This window comes from Ptychodera flava, chromosome 16 (assembly GCF_041260155.1).
Source record: "Ptychodera flava strain L36383 chromosome 16, AS_Pfla_20210202, whole genome shotgun sequence".
Classification (NCBI taxonomy): Eukaryota; Metazoa; Hemichordata; class Enteropneusta; family Ptychoderidae; genus Ptychodera; species Ptychodera flava.
Genome location: NC_091943.1, coordinates 3080486 through 3102106, shown reverse-complemented (window position 1 = coordinate 3102106; position 21621 = coordinate 3080486). Strand labels below are relative to the sequence as shown.

Below are 21621 nucleotides of genomic sequence, written 5' to 3'. Positions count from 1 at the left end.
TGTATCACAAAACAAATTGATGTGCATAGCTATGACATTGATCAATGTCCTTGTACTAACTTTGAATAAAATCTGTTGAAACATGCCTGAGTAATGGCTCTGTACATGAAAAAATCATAATAAAATGGCCGCCTGGCGGCCATATTGGATTGTATCGCAAAACAAATTGACATGCATATGTATCACATAGGTCAATATCCTTGTACCAACTTTGAATAAAATCGGTTGAGATATGCCTGACATGGCTCTGTACATGAAAAAATCATAACAAAATGGCCGCACGGCGGCCATATTGGATCGTATCACCAAAAAAATTGAAGTGCATATCTATGACATTGGTCAATGTCCTTGTATCAACTTTGAATAAAATCAGTTGAAACATGCCTGAGTTATTGCTCTGTACATGAAAAAATCGTAATAAAATGGCCGCCTGGCAGCCATATTGGATCGTATCACGAAACAAATCGACGTGCATCTGTATGACATATGAAGTAATCCTTGTACCAAGTTTGAATGAAATCGCTAAAGGCATCTCTGAGATATCTGCGTGAACGGACGGACGGACGCACACACGCACGCACGCACGCACGGACATGACCAAACCTATAAGTCCCCCCGGACGATGTCCGTGGGGACTAATAAAAACGTGCATGATCGTACCATATTCCGAACAGTTGATCATAAATGACTGAATTCCACATCAGGAGATATTTCGGTCATCGATACAAGTAATAAAAAAACTTCAGGGTGTATTGCCAAAAATCAAACATCAAATATAAAGCAGATTGGCGCAGCAATCTTTCGTCTCGGCCAGCCGATGCCTCAACACTTTACGGTAGGTCTACTGTTCGAGCCTGCCTGTTCGTAAGATCACATTTCGTTTCGAGATACGGTTAGACTTTTTGAAACTAGGAGCAAAATAATAAATAAAACTCACGACGTGTAATTGATTGTTTATTTTAAGGAGTACAGTAAATGAAATCGTACATAGAAAACATCGGACGGACACCAGCTCACTGAACAGAATTTTACCTTGACCTCATGCACTGACACCTTTGACCTATTGCGTAAATTGACCAATCACAGCCAGCGGAACTTCAGGGACTTTCCCTTCACTCATTGTCTGACCTTTGTGGCCATGCTATGGGGAGCTAGCTGCTGCTGAGGAACGTACTTGTTGTACAAAGTTTCGTGGTGATTATCTATTCACGAAATACAAAGATTTATTGCTATCGAATTGTTTAGTAAAAGAAGGTATGGCAAATACGTTATATTTCAAGACTTGTGGATCTCCATTAATTTATATTTGTACAGATTCGACTGCCAGTATCTACACAGCATGGCCATGAGTCGATATCACAAAGTATGAGTTGTCTGTAGCGTGAATCAAAAAATCATTGGCATAAAAATTTGCATAACATTGCTTAAATTAGCATAAATTAACTTCGATGTTCGATTTCGCGGTGACATCCGTTTATTAGACCCCCCATATCTTTTTCGTCATCTTTGGTTCTGAAAAGGGGGTCTTAGAATCGGAGGAATACGGTATAAACTGTTGAATAATGCACCTTGAGCTCATCATATCTCACAAAATATTCCACTTGGTCCACTGCTCTTAATATCATATTAAATTCCCAAAAATATTCGTTTATTTCCAAAATCACGCAGCTTTTAAAATTTCCAGGATTTTTTGTCAGTTGAGAATGGAAGATAAGACCAAATGTCATAGGTGATAAATGGCATATTTGATCAGTTTTGTAAGCACAATTAACATCAATCAAAATTTACAATTGAACATTAAAACAACAACGGAACAAAGGGTTAAATAATTAGCATATGCAAATATTTATGACGACTCACGATGATTGGAATCCAGTAGTAGTTCAAACTTGGCAGCACCATCAGGTCGTTGAACCAATCCACTCTACCTGAGAAGAAGTAGAAAGATCCAACCCCTACGCCGAGAATGATGCAAAACTTTCCAATGAACAGCAAGAAATCTGTCATTTTGTCCAAGACCACGACTCTGAAAATTGAAGAAGTCTTGTCATAAGGAGGGAATTGAAACTTTCCATGAAGACAAAAGAGCATTTCATATAAAATTTTAAAATCTTGTGATATTTAAGGTGGTTGGAAAGGCTAGAGCGTCAGTTATAAATTTCAAAAAAACTATTAAAATATAAAAGTAGTCAACATTCTCTGTGGAATAAAAAAACTAGACATTTGGGCACAAAGGCATTGCAGAGTTATAGCCTGTTAAAACTTCTGAAAACTGACCAAATAAGAAGAGTTGGGGAGTCCTTAGTGTATTAACTATGGTAGAGGTCCCCTAGCTTTTAATAAAATGTTTGAAAAGGGAAAGTCATTATTTGCTGTTTTTCAGGAAAGTTTGACAAGGCGGTGCTGGCATTCAGAGTGAGTGACTGCTATTGTAAATGCATTTTTAGATTCTTTGAGTATCAAAGAGGTGTCAAAAGTGAGATTAACCAAAAAAAACTGCTCTATGACTTCAAAAGAGGGGTGCAAATATGGCTTGTTTTCAACATTTTTGACAGAATAAGTTTTCCTACATAATTGTATACCAATTTAATCCAACTTTGAAATGAGATATGGACATGGAATTTTTACAGCCTATTAACAAGGTTACAGATAAGATTTGTACGGCACAATTTTCCTGTATTTGAAGTACTTTTTGAAAAATCACATTTTGAAATTTGAAAGAATTTTTAATAATTTTTTGATATATAAACCCATGTAAAATCATAAAAACAAATTTTATTTACAAATCCTGCCGTACAAATCTTACAATAAATAGTGTCAACATATTTATAACTAATTTGGTAATATTAATACTATCCAATTATTATTAAATTCAAATATGTAAAAAAAATATGAAAAATTAAATGTTAATATTTACTGGTGTCATATTTCAAAATCATGGCTGCAAATATACAATTTTTATATTCTTTGGAGAAAAACATTAACTAAGGGAGTTATCCTGAAAATTTGAACTAAATATCTTGATTCTAACACTTGAAACTTGACATTAACTCTGAGAAAAGAATTGGTGGCAAAAATAGCCTTTCCAACCACCTTAATACCATGTAATTGCAAGTGACAGGCTACCCTCAATATCCCTTGTATCATGTGTTGAAGAGGATGAAGTCACTGCCTTTCTTTCAGGGAGCAAAGTTGTCTGTGTTGAGAATAAAATAAAACACTTTTTTACAAATAATAAGTTTGAGAGATAACTTTAACTTGATCATCTTGAGGTGAGGGCTCTTTTGATTTGTCTTGGTGATATTTCACCAACTTGTTGGTTTTAGATTCTTACCTGACAATGTTTCTCATTAAAAGAAAGAATGCTTTTTTAGCAGAAGGACAGAAGCTTTTCCCGTAGACAGCAATCTGTGAAGGGAAGAGATAGAGGGAAAAGATAGATTAATGAAAGTGGAATGTGTACAGTGTGTATTCTCCTTTGAGAGCACACGGAACAAAACAAAATGTAGTCATATAAAATGCTTTCTGTTTGAAGGATCTTTATGAACTAAACTGACGGACAACTTGATCTCTGTTTGAGACAAACCAATTTCAGGAAGAAAGGATAAGTTTTGGTATCTTTATTCTTTATCTTCACATTATTATCACCAAGTGTAGCAGTGTGAATAATGGTTTTCTATCCAATGTAGTGCGAATGAACTCTTGCTGTGTCTCTAGGGTACCATGAATAATTAAAATATATGCATGGCAAATGTGTTTGACCTCAATACTCCTTCCCATACATAAAAGTTTCAAAGGTGAAAATACATATTATTATTTGAACTTTCTCATATCACAATTAATTGCAGGATGCGGTGTTGGAAATTAATACTGCTCACCGTTTTATTGATTGAAATTTCCAAACAAAATCTGGATGTTGATCAAGATCACACAATGTACATGATTCATTTAAGGCAACTGGAGCATAAAGCTGGTGTGACTTTGCACATGATAATCAAAAATGCATTTAACCCTTTCACCCCCAGTTCCCTGTATACAGGTCCAACTTTACCATAGAAACAATGGATTTGGGACAAACCATGGTGGTGAAAGGGTTAAAGACCTCCCTTTAACATGATGAGTTTTTAAATTATGAACATTTTAACTATCAACGTTTGAAAACTAACCATAATGTAGGCATTCTTGTTGATAAACTTCAGACATTTTTCCAGGCACCAGAAACAACACTTCAAGCATCTAAGAATGAACCTGGCCACTCTGTTTTCTGCCCCTGTTGCCATGGAAATGTAGACAAGAGAATTGGCTTAAAACCTCAAAAATATTGAACATGAAAGTCTTGGAAAACAAGGGTTTTAATTTTGTATTAACATTGACAAGGTGTCCTTACACATGAAAGAAAATCAAAGTCTGAAAATGGTGACACTCTACTTAACAATTATCCTAGCTACTTACCCTACATGATCAAATATGGTGACAAAAATGCAATATGGGGAAGTATAGATTTGGCAAAAACAACAGAGTTAAGGTCATTCAGGGCATCAGACTTACAGCCCAAAAAGAGTTTAAAACAAATTAAGTTGCACACTAGTTTTGTCTGCAATGAAAAGAGGTAGAATCAAGTACATGATGTCAAGTATGACAGCCAATGAAGCCACATGCACCAGTTCTTCTACAGAAAAAAACGATAGAATTATCAATAATTAAATATGGGGGCGCTCTACCCCTATGCCAAGTAATGCAACTGACTGAGCTTGGAGTCTTACCTTTCAATTTTTTCTCCATGTACTCTAAAAGGACTCTAATTATTTTCACAATGGCAATTATCAATGATCCAAATGCTAGTGACCCAAGATGATATCTGTCAAACAAAGAGAGGCTATATTAGCACATTTTTTCTCATTTTCTTTGTTGATATTCACATTTCAGCAAACCATCAGAGGAAATAGCCCTTCATGGCTGTGTTCTGATGAACATACTCCTTGAACAGCAGTGACACAATTATCATTGAATTGTTTTGACTTTATTTAATATTTGTAACTAGGGATTTTTTTAATTATTGGAAAAGCTTTATTGAATTTTTTTTGCAGCATAATCAGATATGAACAGCCATGGCCGATACCAATATCAGACTTAACACTCTTGTTCACTCAGTGCTCTTATGACACTTGTATCATCTGGTGCTAGGAAAACATTCTGTATTGTAAATATTGAAGATTGATGTTTGTGTGACTGGTATTATTCAAACTATGATTGAAGCTGACACACATATCTGTGACTTAAACTGTGGAACAAGGCAATAGGGTTGCCACAGCACACTAAGCAGACTAACATTCATTGTGCAAATACACTTGTGTTTGAAAGTGTCATAATTTGATAAACTTGACTTTTTCAACTCTTTTTCTGTCCCTATTGTTTATTTTAATCATTTGTATTAGCTGTGTATGGGGGTATTTCTGGCAAATTATTGTAAAATACTGAACTTGAAATGAACAAGCCTGACTAAATTGGTGTATGCATGTGAATTTTGAGGGCTAATGTGCAGCGTCTCGGAAGCTGTTATCCAATTGGTTGGCTGAATCTGACTGTTATAATTGAATAATACAAATAGAGTCTCTAAGTTGCTGTGAATAGTGACATCAACCAATCAGATATAACCTTCCGAGCACGCTGCACATAAGCAGAATTTTGATAGCGCAACTGCCATCTATTCATGTGAATCAGTGAGAATGCAAGAAATGTGACTTAGATGTGCCTGAGTGTTTTTCTATCGCTGTCTGTTTATTTTGTTGAAGTGCAAAACCAATGATAATTTTGCCAACTTCAAATATCACTTAAACAAGCTAGATATCAAATAGCTGTACGTGATGACTGTCACGGACACTCACCTGAGGGCTCTTCCTAGTGACATTGTCACAGGGAATGATGGGATATCTTTGGGTTTATGGAAAGCCCAGTAGTAGGATGCAAAGGCCCCAGCAAGAACTATCTGACCCAGGGCAACAACGAAACACATCATCCAAAAGAGACCAAACAGCGCATAGATCTGCATTCTAAACAGATTAGGGTCACCGCCATACTCAACGAACACACAGATGGCTGATGTGTTCATGCTATTGAAAATCTGAAAGAAACAAACAGCAGATGAGAGAACACAGCCACTTTACCAATCAGCACATCAAAATTGACCTATCGTCAGCATCATATCCCTTGTGGCACAGTTGATAAATTTGTTAACTCAGCTATGAAAATCAGAAAACTGTCCACAAAATATCAAATGAGCATTAAGGATTCTGGCAATATTTGGCTAAGGCATTTTGGAAAAGTAATGTAAACTGTTGTTTATTGAAACAGTGTGCAGAAAATTAAGACTTTTTCTTTACATAAAGATTACTGGCTGCACAAATTACAAAATGTATACTTTATTAATATCATACTGGATTTTCATTATTATGTTTCAGCGCTGTAATGACATTTTTACTGAAGAATTTATCTTCACTGAACATAATAATTCCATCTCACAGGTTAACTATAAGTTTAGGAAGAAAACTGGAAATGGTTATGTTGAGCATCCTTGCTTCACAGAGAGAGTTTATGTGTTCTCAAATTGAAAGGAAACGTCTCTCACACTCTCTACAACTCCCTGTAGGTGAGCAGACAGTGAGAACAAACAAACTTACCTCAGGTTGACAAGACGATCCATTCACCAGATTTCCATCTTCATAGTTAGTGGGTACATTGGCCACCATGTATGTTGCCTGACCCGAGGTGGCCAGATAGACGGCAATGAAAGCCCACAGCACAATAATAACAATTTGCATGAGGTAAGGTATGATTGGCCACAGTAATGTGAACATCATACTGGATACAGCCCTAAGAATATGAAAATACACTTGGTCATTATTTTGGGTGTAATTAAAGTTAGAATGCACTTTGCGGATGGAAACTCAAAGTCTTAATTTTTACCATCCTTTTCTGGTCTACCACTTGTGAGGGCTCATTTTAAAGTTCTTTGAATAGATAAATTTTTCAACATCTTAGTTTTGAGAAAATCTTCAAAATTTCACCCAATACAGTTCCAAATATCTGTAACTCTTGATAATATGTTTCTCTTAGACTAGTAAATTTGCACAATGACCTCCATTTTATCTTGCTTTGTTATGAGAATGAAACAAAACTTTAAGTGGCACACACTACATTGAACAGTATGATTTTTTTATACATTGCACTTTTTGTAATGTTTTAGTATGACAGGACTAATCAGATTTCCACCTTTGCAACAAAACATAAAACACTATGGTAAAACGATCCATGTTACACTGCATTGGACTCTGGCCTTTGCCAGTCTCAGGTCAGTTTATACATGTATAAAAGACTGGACTAGAGTTTCATAATATCATTTTGTAAATTTTACAAACAGTACCTGTAGTTGCACTAGGTTGATATAAAGCTAATTTTTTGCTCTTACAGTTACTGAAGCATAACATCCACTAACAATTTTTATGTTTGAAGAAGAAATGATATTAATTTCACAGAAAATTTATGAGGTGACAAATGCTTATTGCCTGTGTAATACCCAATAAATGGAATTGTTCTCACCTACTGCCTTCCTTGATTAATTCAATGGCAATGCGAATACGTTTACACAGGAATATGAGAATCAGCAACATGATGAGAGTAATCACACTTTGTATGATACCTGAGATGAAAAAAAAACAAAGCAAAGCATACCAGTGTCTTTATTCAGGTAGAACGTATCCTGGGGGCACTCGTCAGTTAGTTGGATGCTGAAAATTTTACAAAGTGTTTCTTGAGTCCATATTTGGACACCCTTGAAATCCATGGAAATTTCACCATATTTTGAGAAAATTGAAAATACACTTTTTTCCCAAAGAGTCATTGTATCTCAAAAATGGGTAAATTTTAGGCAATCTGTCTCTGATATTAAAATTTTGAATAATGACCCCTGATTTTTATTCTTGACATGGAAGAGAATGATTTAAAGTTTCCTTAAGTGTGAGCAAAGGTTTAAAACTTTCAATTTGGAGCCTCGTACTACCTTACTTCACAAAATGCTACCGTATACGGTATATCAATAAATGATAAATGATTTGCTGTGTGTGTTCCAATGTTTGTGTACCTCTCTCCACTGTCTCACTATATATTTGTCAGTTTCTCTCACAACCTTCAACTACACACACGTGACCCTTGCATATCTGAATGACTGACAGAGAGTCAAGTGATTGTCTGAGTTGGTGGAATGTGTACTGTATCATATACCCATGGCAGAATGTCAATATTTATTCATCAATTTTACTTTCCAGTAATGTCACAGTAAGCACAGCCTGCATGCAGCAATCTTGGCTGTTGTATTTTGAATATGTGTTGTGAAATGCCAACATTAGGTGGATGCTATCATTGATTTGACTTACCAAATGCCAGCCATGTATCTCTGAGTTCCAGATAGGATTTCAAATTCAAAGTGAATGTGAAGGAGGCGTCGGATCCCGGTACATTCTTCAGATCTATGTACATGCTATAGCAGTAATACTGACCTGTTGGTTGAGGGCAAGGAATTAACAACTGAAACTTCAAAGCTACGATTAATTCAGATTTGTCACATTGCCATCATAATCATGATCATCAACAATAATCATCAACAACATCATCATCATCATTTCCATTGTCATCACCAGCATCATCCTCCGTCACTTATTTGTAATTATATTATAGCCTTGTCAATACTAGTGAATTTGTGAGTCACTCCCAGGATTATTACTGTATCTGAACATCCAGTATTGTGGCCCCAGATGTTTCCTACATCTACAAATTCCTTGGCATCACCAAAGAAGTAAAATTATAGCAAAAATGTACCCCACGAAAACTTTGCACTGGGGTCTCCAACATGCACTTGACTTTGCCTCGTATACTATGTCATACAAAGTGTGCTTCCATTCATTATAAGCCAGGAGGGGTACATTGTTGCTTAAATGAATCAAATCGTACATCATATTTATTACTATTACAATTATCACAGCCATCACTATGATGACCAATCCCACTAAGTAATCAATGCATGCATAACTTCACACATTATATCAAAATAATGGTTGGTGACTTACCAAAAACTAAGAGAGCAAACATGGCTAAGATTCCAAACCACACCATAACACCAGCAACCCATCGCATGACTAAAATCCACAGGAATGATAAAATCGATGATAAAACCAAGGCCCTGTCATACAGAAAAGATCATATGACTTGTAACTTAAAATAGAAAATATAGAATGCAGTGTGTTTGTGCTCTAATCTTCACAGTTGTACAGAAAACAGATTGTTTTAAACATTCACGTTTGCAAGACAAGAGAAATTGAGACTTGCAAATAATTGATTATGCATTGAATTTCTAACATTACTAAAATTCAAGAAAAACATAGTTTTAGATGACGTATAAGCACTTCATTCACATGGAAATCAACACTTGGTAGATGTGTGCCAACAATACATGATGATTTCACAACAACATAGTGCCTTCCCTACCCATAGGACACTCAGACTTACACTGAACACAGAGGAGAGTTTGACTTACCCAAGAATAAGGTGCCAAGCTTTCTGGAAATCCTGTAAAACCCTGCTTGCCAACTGCTGGGCATTGATCACTGCTGCCAAGGCCCTGGAAAGGACAGAGTGGATAATTTTTAAACCGTGAAACATATGTCAGCATTTTAACAAGTATGTAAAAATATTTTTAGTTTCTCAAAAGTGTCGATTCACACAACATACATGAATAATATGGTGAAGTTTCCCAAGCTGTGGATAACACTTTATGGTTTCCATCAAGATATGTGAAGCGATAAATTACGATACTGCTTCTATTGTCACAGGAGTCTTGCAAAACATTTCAGACCGACATTTGTTTTTTGCACATTAATGATAGAACTGTGACACCATTTCAAATGAGCCCTGTTTTGTTGACAAACAGGACACAGAACTCATGATAATACTCACGTTTCAGCAAGACCAATGTCAGATCCTGTGATGTTCTGTCCAGTTCTGGGATCTATCAGCGTCCGGTTGTCAAGGTCAGTGAGGGCATCGTCAAGGCTACCGATAGCATCAACCAGGTAGGAAGGCACACACCTCTGGAACACTACAGAGGGAAGTGTCACATGATAATTTTTCAGGACAGCATCTTCAGTCTCCTATTTTTAGTTACTGTGTGTTTGCTTCAAAGGGCCACAAATGCTAACTTTTGATAATTTGTTCATTACTTTTATTTTGTATATAAATTGCAGGTTCTATTCTACTCCCAACAGAATGTTGAAACACCCTCTATTGAGTTTGTCAACATAGCATCTGTATGAGAAAAATGCACTGTTATTATTTACATTTGAATTCTAGTCCAGATCAGAATTCACTTGTCAACAATAATAATGCAGTTTACTCATGTACAAGGTGAGTTTACAAGATAAATATCATGTATCTCAACATACTTTGGAAGAACAAGAAATTATTGTTGACATTAAATTAAAAAATAGTGAAAATATAATCAAAAGTTAGCATAACTGGTCCTTTAATTTGCACCCTCCCTGAACTAGTATGAATGAGAACATGGCAACCCATGCAATGTGCAAGAGTCTGCTCAAAATCAGTTAATGTGGTAGATTTCCGCATTCTGAGGGCACACAAAGAAACCATTTGTTTTGCCTCCGTGTTAATATACCACTATTACCACAAGATACATGTGTTAGTACCAGGATAGCTGGAAAAATCTATCATGGCTCAAAACTAAGCACAATGTACATGATTTCACACTTTGCTTCTGGTAGATCTGATCTGAGTCTGAGTGGTTATGGTCTAAACTGAGGTCAAAATACTCCCTAAATTTACATAGACTACATTGAAAGAAAGGCTAATTCTTGATTCATACCAAGCCATACTACAAATGAACACTATCCTAGGGGGGCATTTATTCTGTTCATTCAATTGCAAATGGCTCACAAAGATAAGCAGAATTCTACCATGAGGAAAGTCTGCTTCTATTTTGACATAAACTGACCAATTTTTCATTTGAATCTCCGGTGTACAGTGATTGGATTGGAAACATCATTACATTTCTAATATGAAAACATAACTGTGTCCGACTGACAACATGAGAGCCAAGCAATCATGGGCATTTGATGTAAATACAGGTACTCACGGTCTTTGCTTGTCACATAGTATGAAGCACACATCTCCATCTCAAACAGAGCAAAAGGTGTCTAGAAAACAGCAATCATTATATTGGGACGTGCAAACATTATAAAATATGAACTACTGTAATGATATATAGAAATGTTCTAAGGTAGGCCGTTCTACATATATTTTCTCCAAGTAGATACTAAATTTGGCTTACTAAAGTTGTTCAGTCTAGCATAATATTTATTCCTTGTTTATATAGATTTTATCACAAATGCATGTGTTGTATTACGGTACCATCAGGTACATTACAGGACCATAGTATTGAACCAGTATTTTTTCCAGGTTTCTCTCACGAAAGGAGAATGTTCCACTCTCCTTGAAATTTTTTTGGGGGCCTTTGGTTCTGATTGAAGAGGAATGATGTTAAATTATGCAAAATTATGCATTATTTAAAGTTTATTTTATCGAAGTAACACATTAAGGTTAAAGTGTGGGTCAATTATTAAATCAATACACTGTATTATCAATGTCTCATTTCATAGTTAGGGTGACATTTCCCAAATTTGTGATTATTTTATGAGCATCAGAAGGGGGAATCGTGCAATCACACGTTCAAGAGAAAAGACACTTTCAAACAAATGGACAAACCTTGCATTAACTTCTGTTTAATTTCCAGTGTCTGCTTGACTGGTGCACTTTAAATTGGAATCAGCTGAGTGCTGTGTCCTTCGAATCAAAGAAACCGGAGCAGTGTTTGTTACATCTGAGTGTCATAGCAGAAACAGAATATGAACATAAACTCACATGACCATTGACGACAAACTCGTCCTTGGGATCAATTCCATAATCACAGATGAATTTGGACCAGAACACTTCGCCGACCCTGTCAGCGGCTGTCATTCTGTCTGCCTTTTGTGTGCTTTCTGCAATGTTGAACAGATCTTCCCAGCTGCTAGGGTCAAATGATGCGATCACCTTGCCAAGCTCCACCAGTAGGTCTTTCTGTTCATAGTAGCCAATCCAGGTGTTTGGAGGGCAACTATTTACGCACACCTGAAATAAACACAAGGAGGGACACTTTAATATGCAGATTGACAAGTTGAACACATTCAAATATGAAACATAAAACAAAATGCAACGGCTATGATAACAAGCCAAGGCAAATCCAATTAAAGTCACAGAAAAAACACAAAATTCTGAGACATTCAAGTTGTTTTTCAGCCCAGTTCAACTGGTAGGAGGTCCCATATACATACATTACTAAATGTTGTAGCCATCATACGTGTGACTTAATATACTTGGATGTAATTTGTTCAGGAAAATGGAATGAAAAAGAGCTGCACCAGCTTTATGGGCTGAATGAGAAAAGACTTGAGAGACTTAACATGGAGAACATAACAGTAGCATGTTCAAAATATGGATCGGAGTGAGAAATTTGTTTCTCACTGAAAAAGATCTTGTTTGGAGGAGTAACTTCATGGCATATACACATGTACTATAAAGTGTTGCATGTTAACAGGTTTATGGTATGACTGTATGATCGAGTCTTGGTAATTTTGTCTCTTCATTGCTGATAAAACTGCAAAGAATGGGACAATGACACACTGAAAGCCATGGCTTACCTGTGGTGTGGGACATGCTAGCTCCAGTAGTGTTGTTGTGTCGGCACATGCCAACAGATCAAAGAAGAATAGATTGGTCTTGTTCCTGATAATGGGAATAAGAAAACCAAAGAAAACCTGTTTGTGAAGAAACATCACTGTGCTGTATGAGATGAGGATACTACAGTCAGGATAATTACGGTATGTCTTAAAGTCAGAAGCCACTATAAATCATACTTGTCAACTTTTCTCTTATCTTCTCAGTTGAAATCTGTAGAAGACCTTGAACTTTTGAATTCAATATAGGTGTTGCAATAGAAAAGAAAATATACTTTACAATATATGAATATCCCTTCTATAACATTCTTATGGAATATTCAATAGCTACATAATGAAAATGCATTAGCAACATTGATTTTTTTACTGGTCTTTATTTGTGATGCCATTCTCAGAATACAAAATTTATATGAAAACTGAAACTGCAAAAGTTGTTTAGTTATATTCTAATGATCCTACAGAATAACGTTCCTAAATCTACAAATGAGAATGCATTACACTTGCTGAACATCTCATTAGATATGTACACTTACTCTAACCCATCGTCGTAACCGCAAATACGCCCTCTAGAGTCTGTCGGGTAGATTAGTTTGTTTGGATCTCCTCTACTCCATCCTGTCGATACAAATTTGATATTCAGTCAATACAACATAAATCTGGCAGAATTACATATTTACAAGTGTAAGTAAGTAAGTGAAAAGGAGTTGAAAAAAGAAACTTTCTTTTGCATGCATAAATCAGTGTTATTTAAGCAAGAAACCACACCCAACGATGGTATACAATGAGATTTTGACCAGTTAACAATATTGTGCATGAGCAATAGCGAATGCTAATATGGTGTAAACTAGTCAAAATGGAGTGGTATGCCAATTGCTAAGGTGGTTAATTGCTATTACATTTATATCATAATATTAAATTGAAATTATGGTATGAAATGTCAAAAACCAAATTTTTCTCCAGCTGAAAGCTCATGCCTGTTTCAACCGTGCTATATTGCGAATATAGCATGGGTTATCTTCACGTCTCGACCAATCAGATCGCTGTATTTGCACCATTAATATACTGGTATGAAGATATTACAGGACAAAAAATATGAGCATCTTTAGTTATATTTCTTTTGCCAAATTTCATACAATCCTTCGCATAAAATCCATTGATGATATTTGTGCAAAATTTCACAGCAGTGAAGAAATCACTAATTTGTATATTGTACATGCATTCATCTGTGGTCTTTACCCTTGTACAATCAATCCTTTTCACTGTTTCCATTGGAGATGTTGGGCAGTGTTACCGTAGAAGCCTGGGTGTGGTCAGAAGGGAAGTGGGTTTGGGGTGTGTATATCACTATTGAATCAATGAAAATTTCCTCTTCCTGAAAGGGCCCGTCATGGTCAATTTATAGAAATGTACATGTGTCCACTAGAACAACAATAAATTGCACTGCATCGGGATCATTGCATTCTACTGGCTTACCAGAGGTTTGAATTCAAATTGTCAAAATTCACATTTAATCAAAGCCTCATTTCTCAGATGTATACTAGAAACTCATAACTCATGGATTTATCATATGCATACAATTTAACATAGAGTATTTAACTCAGGTGACACTTTCTGCTAAACTGGCATGTCAGACAGAGACTGCCGGGGTATTCAAAGATAACATACATATAGCCATATTGCAAGTAAACATTATCTGTAGACAATGGGATGTGTTTGGGGATAGAGTTATACCATCCTACAATGCAGAAGCACTATGCTACCAAGTACGGTACCATATGAATGATGTGGTCCACAATTTATCATATCAGCCATATTTGTTTACATTAGCTGTACTAAGTCTGATATATGTACATTGTGTGGCTGAGATTTTAGAGTGCAATGATCAGCTAGCAGATAAGGAAAACCGTTTCAGGTATTATCGACCTTTCATTCATGGTTTCTGTTCTCTATTGCATATTTTAACAATTTTTGAGACACATAAATGCAGTTTTGTAACTCCTACATGACTTAAATGTAGATATTGATGTGTTTTTGTACCATAGGTATGAAACCATCGGTTGGATTGAAAACTTTGTATCTGCCAAACCACCTGTACTAAATTAGTGAAGGAGGTTATTTACATGTACATACAAAGTCTTCCCATAGTCTAAGGTAGAATGGTGAATTTAGAAGACAATACAAAATTGATATCAAAAATCCATAAACATAAGGATTTCAGGACATTGGTATTGTTAGTAGTACATAAATGTACTACTAACAATACCAAAATATAAGGTCATAGAAACAGAGAACTACTACAAAATCATCAAATGGTCTGATTTGCAGTAAAAATATATGCAATACCAGTACAGTTGGCTTGCATGGACATATAATTTTGTAAAGACTACAGAGTCTTGATATATTGAATATATACTGTAGCTTTTGCGTACTTTGGGCCATCACCTCTTACTGTAGAAAATAAACAGTGGAAAAAGGAGACAGAATCTGAAGTAGCATTGATTACTCACCAAAGTATCCAATGACAAACATGCCAGAAATGAACAGTAAAAATAGAATGCAACATATTATATCTGTGCAGCCTCTGAGAAAAGATAAAGATAAAAAAAATACATTAGATGAACCTAGTATTGAGTCAAACGATCTGAGCTGATGATCTTCACCAGGTACATGTACAGGTAGGGTCCATGTATCAGAGCATTACACTTGCAAATTAATTTAATTTTAAGTTTTCTTATATTTTTCACTAGGATTCTTCTGAGCTTAAACTATTTCAGATCTATATTCTGGGATAATTTCTCTGAAAAAATGTCATGTATCTATATTGCTCTTTGAAATCAAAAATACATGATATATTCTATGTATTGAAATTATGGATTTTTGAATGAATCATTGGTGAATTCTATCTGTCACTGTTCTGACATTAGCCTTAAAAGATAATTTGACGTGTTTTGATAATTTGATGTTTTGCAATCAGTGAAATGTTACCTAGTGGTTATTTGATACTTTTGTTTACTGTCTTGCTTTGTTCTGCATCATTGAAAGGGCAACAGACGGACATTGAGAACAATGGTGACCGTATGGAATTACCGGTACTTGTCTCATTTATACAAATACCAGGACATGTTTAACCAGGAAATCCTGGTTCACTGACTTGCCATGATATAATCAGTGTGTGCTACCCCCATGATATAATGGAATCACCAATGTTTTCTTATTGATTGGCTAGCATGCCAACTTACAACTGTATGACTACATTATCCCATTCCCCTGATACAGTGGAACCTCCCAAGTTGGTTCACTGACTGCAAGATTCACTGGATGAACATCAGAGGCCGGTCGGAGAAAATGAACAGAATACAATAACATATTCTTGGGCAGAAACTTACAACCCTGCAATGCGTAACTGATCATGCATTGCCACACATCATACTCACCGGTTTGCTATAGGGCCATGGAACGACGGATCGTATCGTAGCGGCTCACCTGTTCAGAACAAAAATGCCAAAGTATTGTGTAATTACAGACTGAAAGATGCAGAATGGCGATGCATTTGACAAAGAATTAAATGTCACCTTTTGTCACCAAATATATAAATTTGATTCAACTTGTCTCAGAAATCTGATTGTAAATCATGGTAGAACAACAGATGACAATATTTGCTGTTCGATGCTTTTTCTGGTATTTGAACACTTCAAGATGATGATAAAAAGGTAAAATTTTACATGCAGCAGAACCCTGCAAACCCTCTACTGGCAGTTGGGCAAAGCGCAGAGTGGCAGCTGCATGAGAGTAAAGAATGTTTCGTTCTATCAATAGCATTCAATATGAATTGAAAAATCACCTGTAAGAGAAGGGTAGGGGTGAAGAAGAAATCTTGTTAATTATTACAGCAGGGAGGGTTGCAGAAAAAGACTCAGCTTCACAGTGCATGACGCATAATGATATGTTTTTCCCTGTTACCGACTTATGCTAGACTGCTGCTGGCTGTAATGCAATCATACTCAAGAAACCAATGACATGTCACTGAGACAATTGGCTGCACATCTGCACGTACTCACAACCCCCTCCATGGCAGGAACATTTACAGGATGAAAGCCAAAGCTTGGCATGTCCCATGCATAGAAACTGCTATGGAGAGAATCTAAACCAGTGAAATCCTGCACCGTATGACCAAGACAGATAGAACAGTGGAGCATACTGTACTGCTCTACGACATCATCAGCCAATGACAAAAGTCTGATGTAACATTCACCAAACACACCAGAGGAAGCACCAAATGATTGCAGTTGCTCTGAACAAACTTGAAGATCCAATTCAGAAATGAACACCAATAACCAAATTCAAGCATAAAAATTGTCCACCATCATTCTTTTGGACAGCAGTGAACCATACATGACACAGCATCAACACAGATGGCAAAACTGTTCAGTCAGCCAAATTTAAAAAGTGGTTGAAAGCAAATAGATAAAGAGAGCATTGATGTTTCTAAAATATATGTGACTGAGTTGATGAGATAACTGCTAAAACATTAAAACTAAAATATCACATCTACGTTATGATCACTCGTGCATGCAAATGTGCGAACATTACACAAGTTCAAGTTTACATGCATCCACATTCTGCACATGTAAGGATGTCCATTTCTTAAAACCCTTAAATTAACCTCAATCGAATTTACATGCAAGAACTGAAAGCAGGATGTAAAAGTACATTCTGTCTTCCCAGAAAGCATTCATGCACACTTGGTCAAGGTCATGGTCAGAATTGGTGGTGATAGCTCTACACATGCTTGACCTTTGTGAACTTAGAAAGATTACTGGCTCAGAGAGCTGAATGTACAACTGTCAGCATTGGAGAAAGTGAATCTGAATTATGAGGTACAGTGTACATGCAGTTGGAGGGGTTCATCATCGCAATGCATGCTCTGCATTATATGTCACTGGGACTACAGGAACTGATGATGTTGACTGCAATGGCAATGGCAGGCATTTCCTTGTGTATTTGATTTTGCCACACATTTGGTTTGGCTTTTGAAAAATTCTAACAGTAATAATATAATTTTTGTAGAAAACATCAATCAAAACAATGTGTGCTGATGCAATATTTCAAGGTTACCATTTATATAAAATAATCAAATCTGGTTTATGATCCTTGCTCATTACACGTATCAAATTCTATAGCAGGTACATGTACACTTGTACTGAGTTTTAACATATGAAAATATGTGCCGTACAAAACAAACTTTTACAAAGTGTAATTGCAACTATAGCTATCATATGGTCTTGTGAGTTCACTTATAGTTCAAAAAATACACATCTTGCAGAGATGTTGGGTGAAAGCAATGAATTTGAGAAGCTTTCACTGAATTTGCATATTGCGTCATAATAGAGATGATATTCTGTTGCCATGACAATTAGACTACATACACAATTGAGAGCAAACCTTGCTATTTATCATCATTACTCATTAAACATGTTTTGCAAATATTTGCACGTCTTACGGTTTAAAATGATTTTTGAATATGTATTGATATGTATAATTCTCCTGCACCTGGGAATGGGAAATTTTACAGAAACAGAGAAAAGGCATATATTTAACATACACAGCCCCTTTTGGCAAACAAATCTTACAAAAAATACTTTCTCAGCACTGTATAGAATGTTGACTTTCATCGTTATTGCAATAAAATATTACATCGAAAGTAATGACTATGATTTGAAGGGGGCACGATGGCTTTCTGATTCACGTTCTGCTGGATGGATTTAATGAGGTTGTACAGTTTTATAATAATGATGGTACATGTAGCTACATGTGCCAGTACATTGTATCCTGCAGCTATTAATCCAGCAACAACAACATACGGTGGAAAGTAAACATTTTCACTTTCTGAGTTTGCACGATAGGGACTATTTGTAGAAGAAGAAGAAAACAAATTGTACTGGGAGAGCAAAATTTCTCTTTTCATCAGTTACTGTCAGTAAAAGGTGACTTGTTTATCCAATTTCCATCTTCTGTTGGGGTAGACATATTGAAATGCAAACTAGCATGTAAAATACAGCTCCATAAAATTCCAAATACCTGCTGAGTATGCATATATGTATATGACACATGTACTTTGTATAATGCATGGGAATATTCCCTGTGAAAGTTTTAATTACCTGATACTGTAATGTTGATCTGCCTGAAGACAATCATGTTTTTTTTTAATAGCAAGGCAGTTTGCTGAATTGCCCAAACCAAATCTTATGTCAACGACAATTCTATTGGTTGTTTTGCAAGAAACCTAAATCAAAAGTTGAGGATCGTAATGCTTTACTGTAAATGAAGTTGTCTGTTTTCATATCGAGTTCGGAGTGGTTTTTACAAAAGTTGTTTTCTTGTACATGTCCGCTATAATTACAAGTCCTAAATACTGTGTTTGTGAAGTGATACATTTGACAAATGCGGATAACTAAACTAGAAGCAACTACCAAACACCCGACATTCCGACAATACATGCATTTCATTTTCTGCTGGTCTTGGCTTTCCTACATCACCTTCAACCCTTCTATAAGATAAATATTTCTCATACAACTATGAAAACCTACAGTATTTTTGCCCTCATGCACAAGCTGATGAAAGGAAGGAAAGATTCAATAAGCGCAATAATTTAGGGTGTTGGATATGTTAACCGGGAAATAGATTTTTAACAAATTTGTAAATCATTTTACACCAGTCAGAGTATTGGCAAACCAGAGTAACTATTGTTTAAGACACATATGGTAGCTGCATCAATGTCATGGATTCCTTGGAACCGTGTCGGATTCATTAGGTCAAAGGTCACTCAATGTGCAACTTGTTCTCGACTCCACCTTTGATAATGTTTGAAAGTTTGGGCAAAGCACAGTTACTCCAAGGGAATAGCTTTCAGGTTAATTTTGGAAATGGAAAATGAAACACAATGCTCTAAAAAGCATCTACAAAAGCAAAAGGGCTGTTAACTATTACTATGCCCCAAACTACAAGCCCCGGCGGTACACCAGTAGGTACTAGCAAAGGGTATTGCAAACAATATTTGTCTGAATGTTATGATAAAATGTCATGTACTAAAAAATTTTACTATACAATTACAAGCCTTACCTGTGTCATGTATGTGCTTATAATTTACCCTTGCTACATGTATCTCTGTATAGTATTTCAAATAAAACAGTCCATCTCTGTTAATTGCCCTCTCTAATTGCCTAATTAGTTTTTTCTACAATCACCAACAATGGAGGATTATCTTCTTCACTAACATAAACCTCCAAGTTGGTGATGGTAGAACAATTGAATAAAGGTGACTAGGGAGGATAATTAACAGATATGGACTGTTTTCTTTGAAATAGTATACAGAGATAGCGAGGGTAAAGTATAGGCACAAACATGACACTGGTAAGCATTGTATAGTACAATTGTTAAACACATGAGATTTATTTATCATACCATCCAGACGAATACCGTTTGCAATACCCTGTGGTACCAGTATATCAATCTAATTGGTATTGGCAGTTGCATTGTGGCACACAACTGACACAATAACTTGGCCTTTGACAGTGACATGTGACTTCTATTGTTTGGCATAACTCCTTGACATTCACACCCTTCCTTCATCCTTGGGGATACATGCAAGAACACCTTAGATTTGCCACTATCCCTTAGTAATGGGGGCAGGGGTTTGAACTTTGAACTCCCTGTCTAAGTGCAATTACCATATTTGTTCTCACGATCCATTTCTAGTGCACCTATTGCAGAAACAAGAAAATTCGAAATGATGAACACAGGTTAATAATATTGTGATAAAGAAAGGAAATAATGGTAAAATAATAGATAGTGCATGCACAATACAAATAAAAAATGCAGAAATATGAGTGAAACTATGATAATCACCAGACAAATTAGGCTGGAGAGGTCAGTACAATTGAGTTTAATACATGCATGTATAAACAACAAAGCGCGAGCTTATAATGTCTTCACCATTTTCATACAATTTTAAAACTGATGGAAAGAGGATTGAACAAATCTCAACCTTGCATCATTACCATAAACAAATTTCAGAGACACACTTCTCTGACATCTTACTATGAATTATTCTGACATTTGTTCTATGCGTTTGGTTTTCTCTGTAGCCTCTGAACTGTGTAATACTTGAAGGTAGCATTTATTATTACACAGTTCTATCTTCAATACACTCTCACATTTCTCTGAATCTTATTGACACAATGTAACTTATGTAATGCCCTATTTTGGACCAATGAACAGTCTCCATTGATAATGACAATTTTGAAGTTGATTTGCATATTCAAACAATGATCATTAATACACTTTGCATAAATGAATATCATTATTGAGGAAATCAAGCACTTGATGTTGTAACCCATTAATTCAAAGAATACAACACACAGCTGAAGTGTGAAACCAATAGCATTATAACACTTTCACTTTGAGATCAGTAACTCTCCAAGACAAGATTAATAGAGTTTTTTTCTAAAACCATCACTGTCGTGATTTTGACTGTGCTGAAATTAAAGCAAATTATTGCCATCAGCTCATATTATTAATGGAACTTGTGATGTTAAGTTTCAACTGCTGGTACACAATGTGCATTACTGATGTCTATTACCAGCATTGTCCATTGGTTTTATCAGGTAATGCACAGAACCGCCTCCTCAGGTCAGAGTTAAAAGTTCAGTAGATCATTCAACACTCCAGCAAACACTGTCAGATCCCTTCTCAAGCCATCAAAGTTATCATCTCCTGGTACTATAAA

General features: G+C 35.9%; 1 protein-coding gene across 2 annotated transcripts in view; it reads right to left on the bottom strand.

Moving 5' to 3' along the window:
* Nucleotides 1-21621, bottom strand: part of LOC139152529 (choline transporter-like protein 2) — a 49125-nt gene that overhangs the window by 9632 nt on the left and 17872 nt on the right. The window contains exons 2-19 of one of the 2 annotated variants that reach the window (XM_070725720.1): nt 20564-20596; nt 16271-16319; nt 15344-15417; nt 13370-13451; nt 12801-12885; nt 11983-12231; nt 11198-11258; nt 10006-10147; nt 9587-9670; nt 9120-9232; nt 8430-8552; nt 7597-7696; nt 6678-6870; nt 5886-6121; nt 4764-4858; nt 4167-4270; nt 3335-3408; nt 1861-2026 (exon numbers count right to left, since the gene is read on the bottom strand). In XM_070725720.1, the coding sequence (XP_070581821.1) occupies nt 1861-2026; nt 3335-3408; nt 4167-4270; nt 4764-4858; nt 5886-6121; nt 6678-6870; nt 7597-7696; nt 8430-8552; nt 9120-9232; nt 9587-9670; nt 10006-10147; nt 11198-11258; nt 11983-12231; nt 12801-12885; nt 13370-13451; nt 15344-15417; nt 16271-16319; nt 20564-20596 (2063 nt within the window). The remainder of the gene's footprint in view (nt 1-1860; nt 2027-3334; nt 3409-4166; nt 4271-4763; nt 4859-5885; nt 6122-6677; nt 6871-7596; nt 7697-8429; nt 8553-9119; nt 9233-9586; nt 9671-10005; nt 10148-11197; nt 11259-11982; nt 12232-12800; nt 12886-13369; nt 13452-15343; nt 15418-16270; nt 16320-20563; nt 20597-21621) is intronic. The other variant, XM_070725721.1, reaches the window with a different exon arrangement.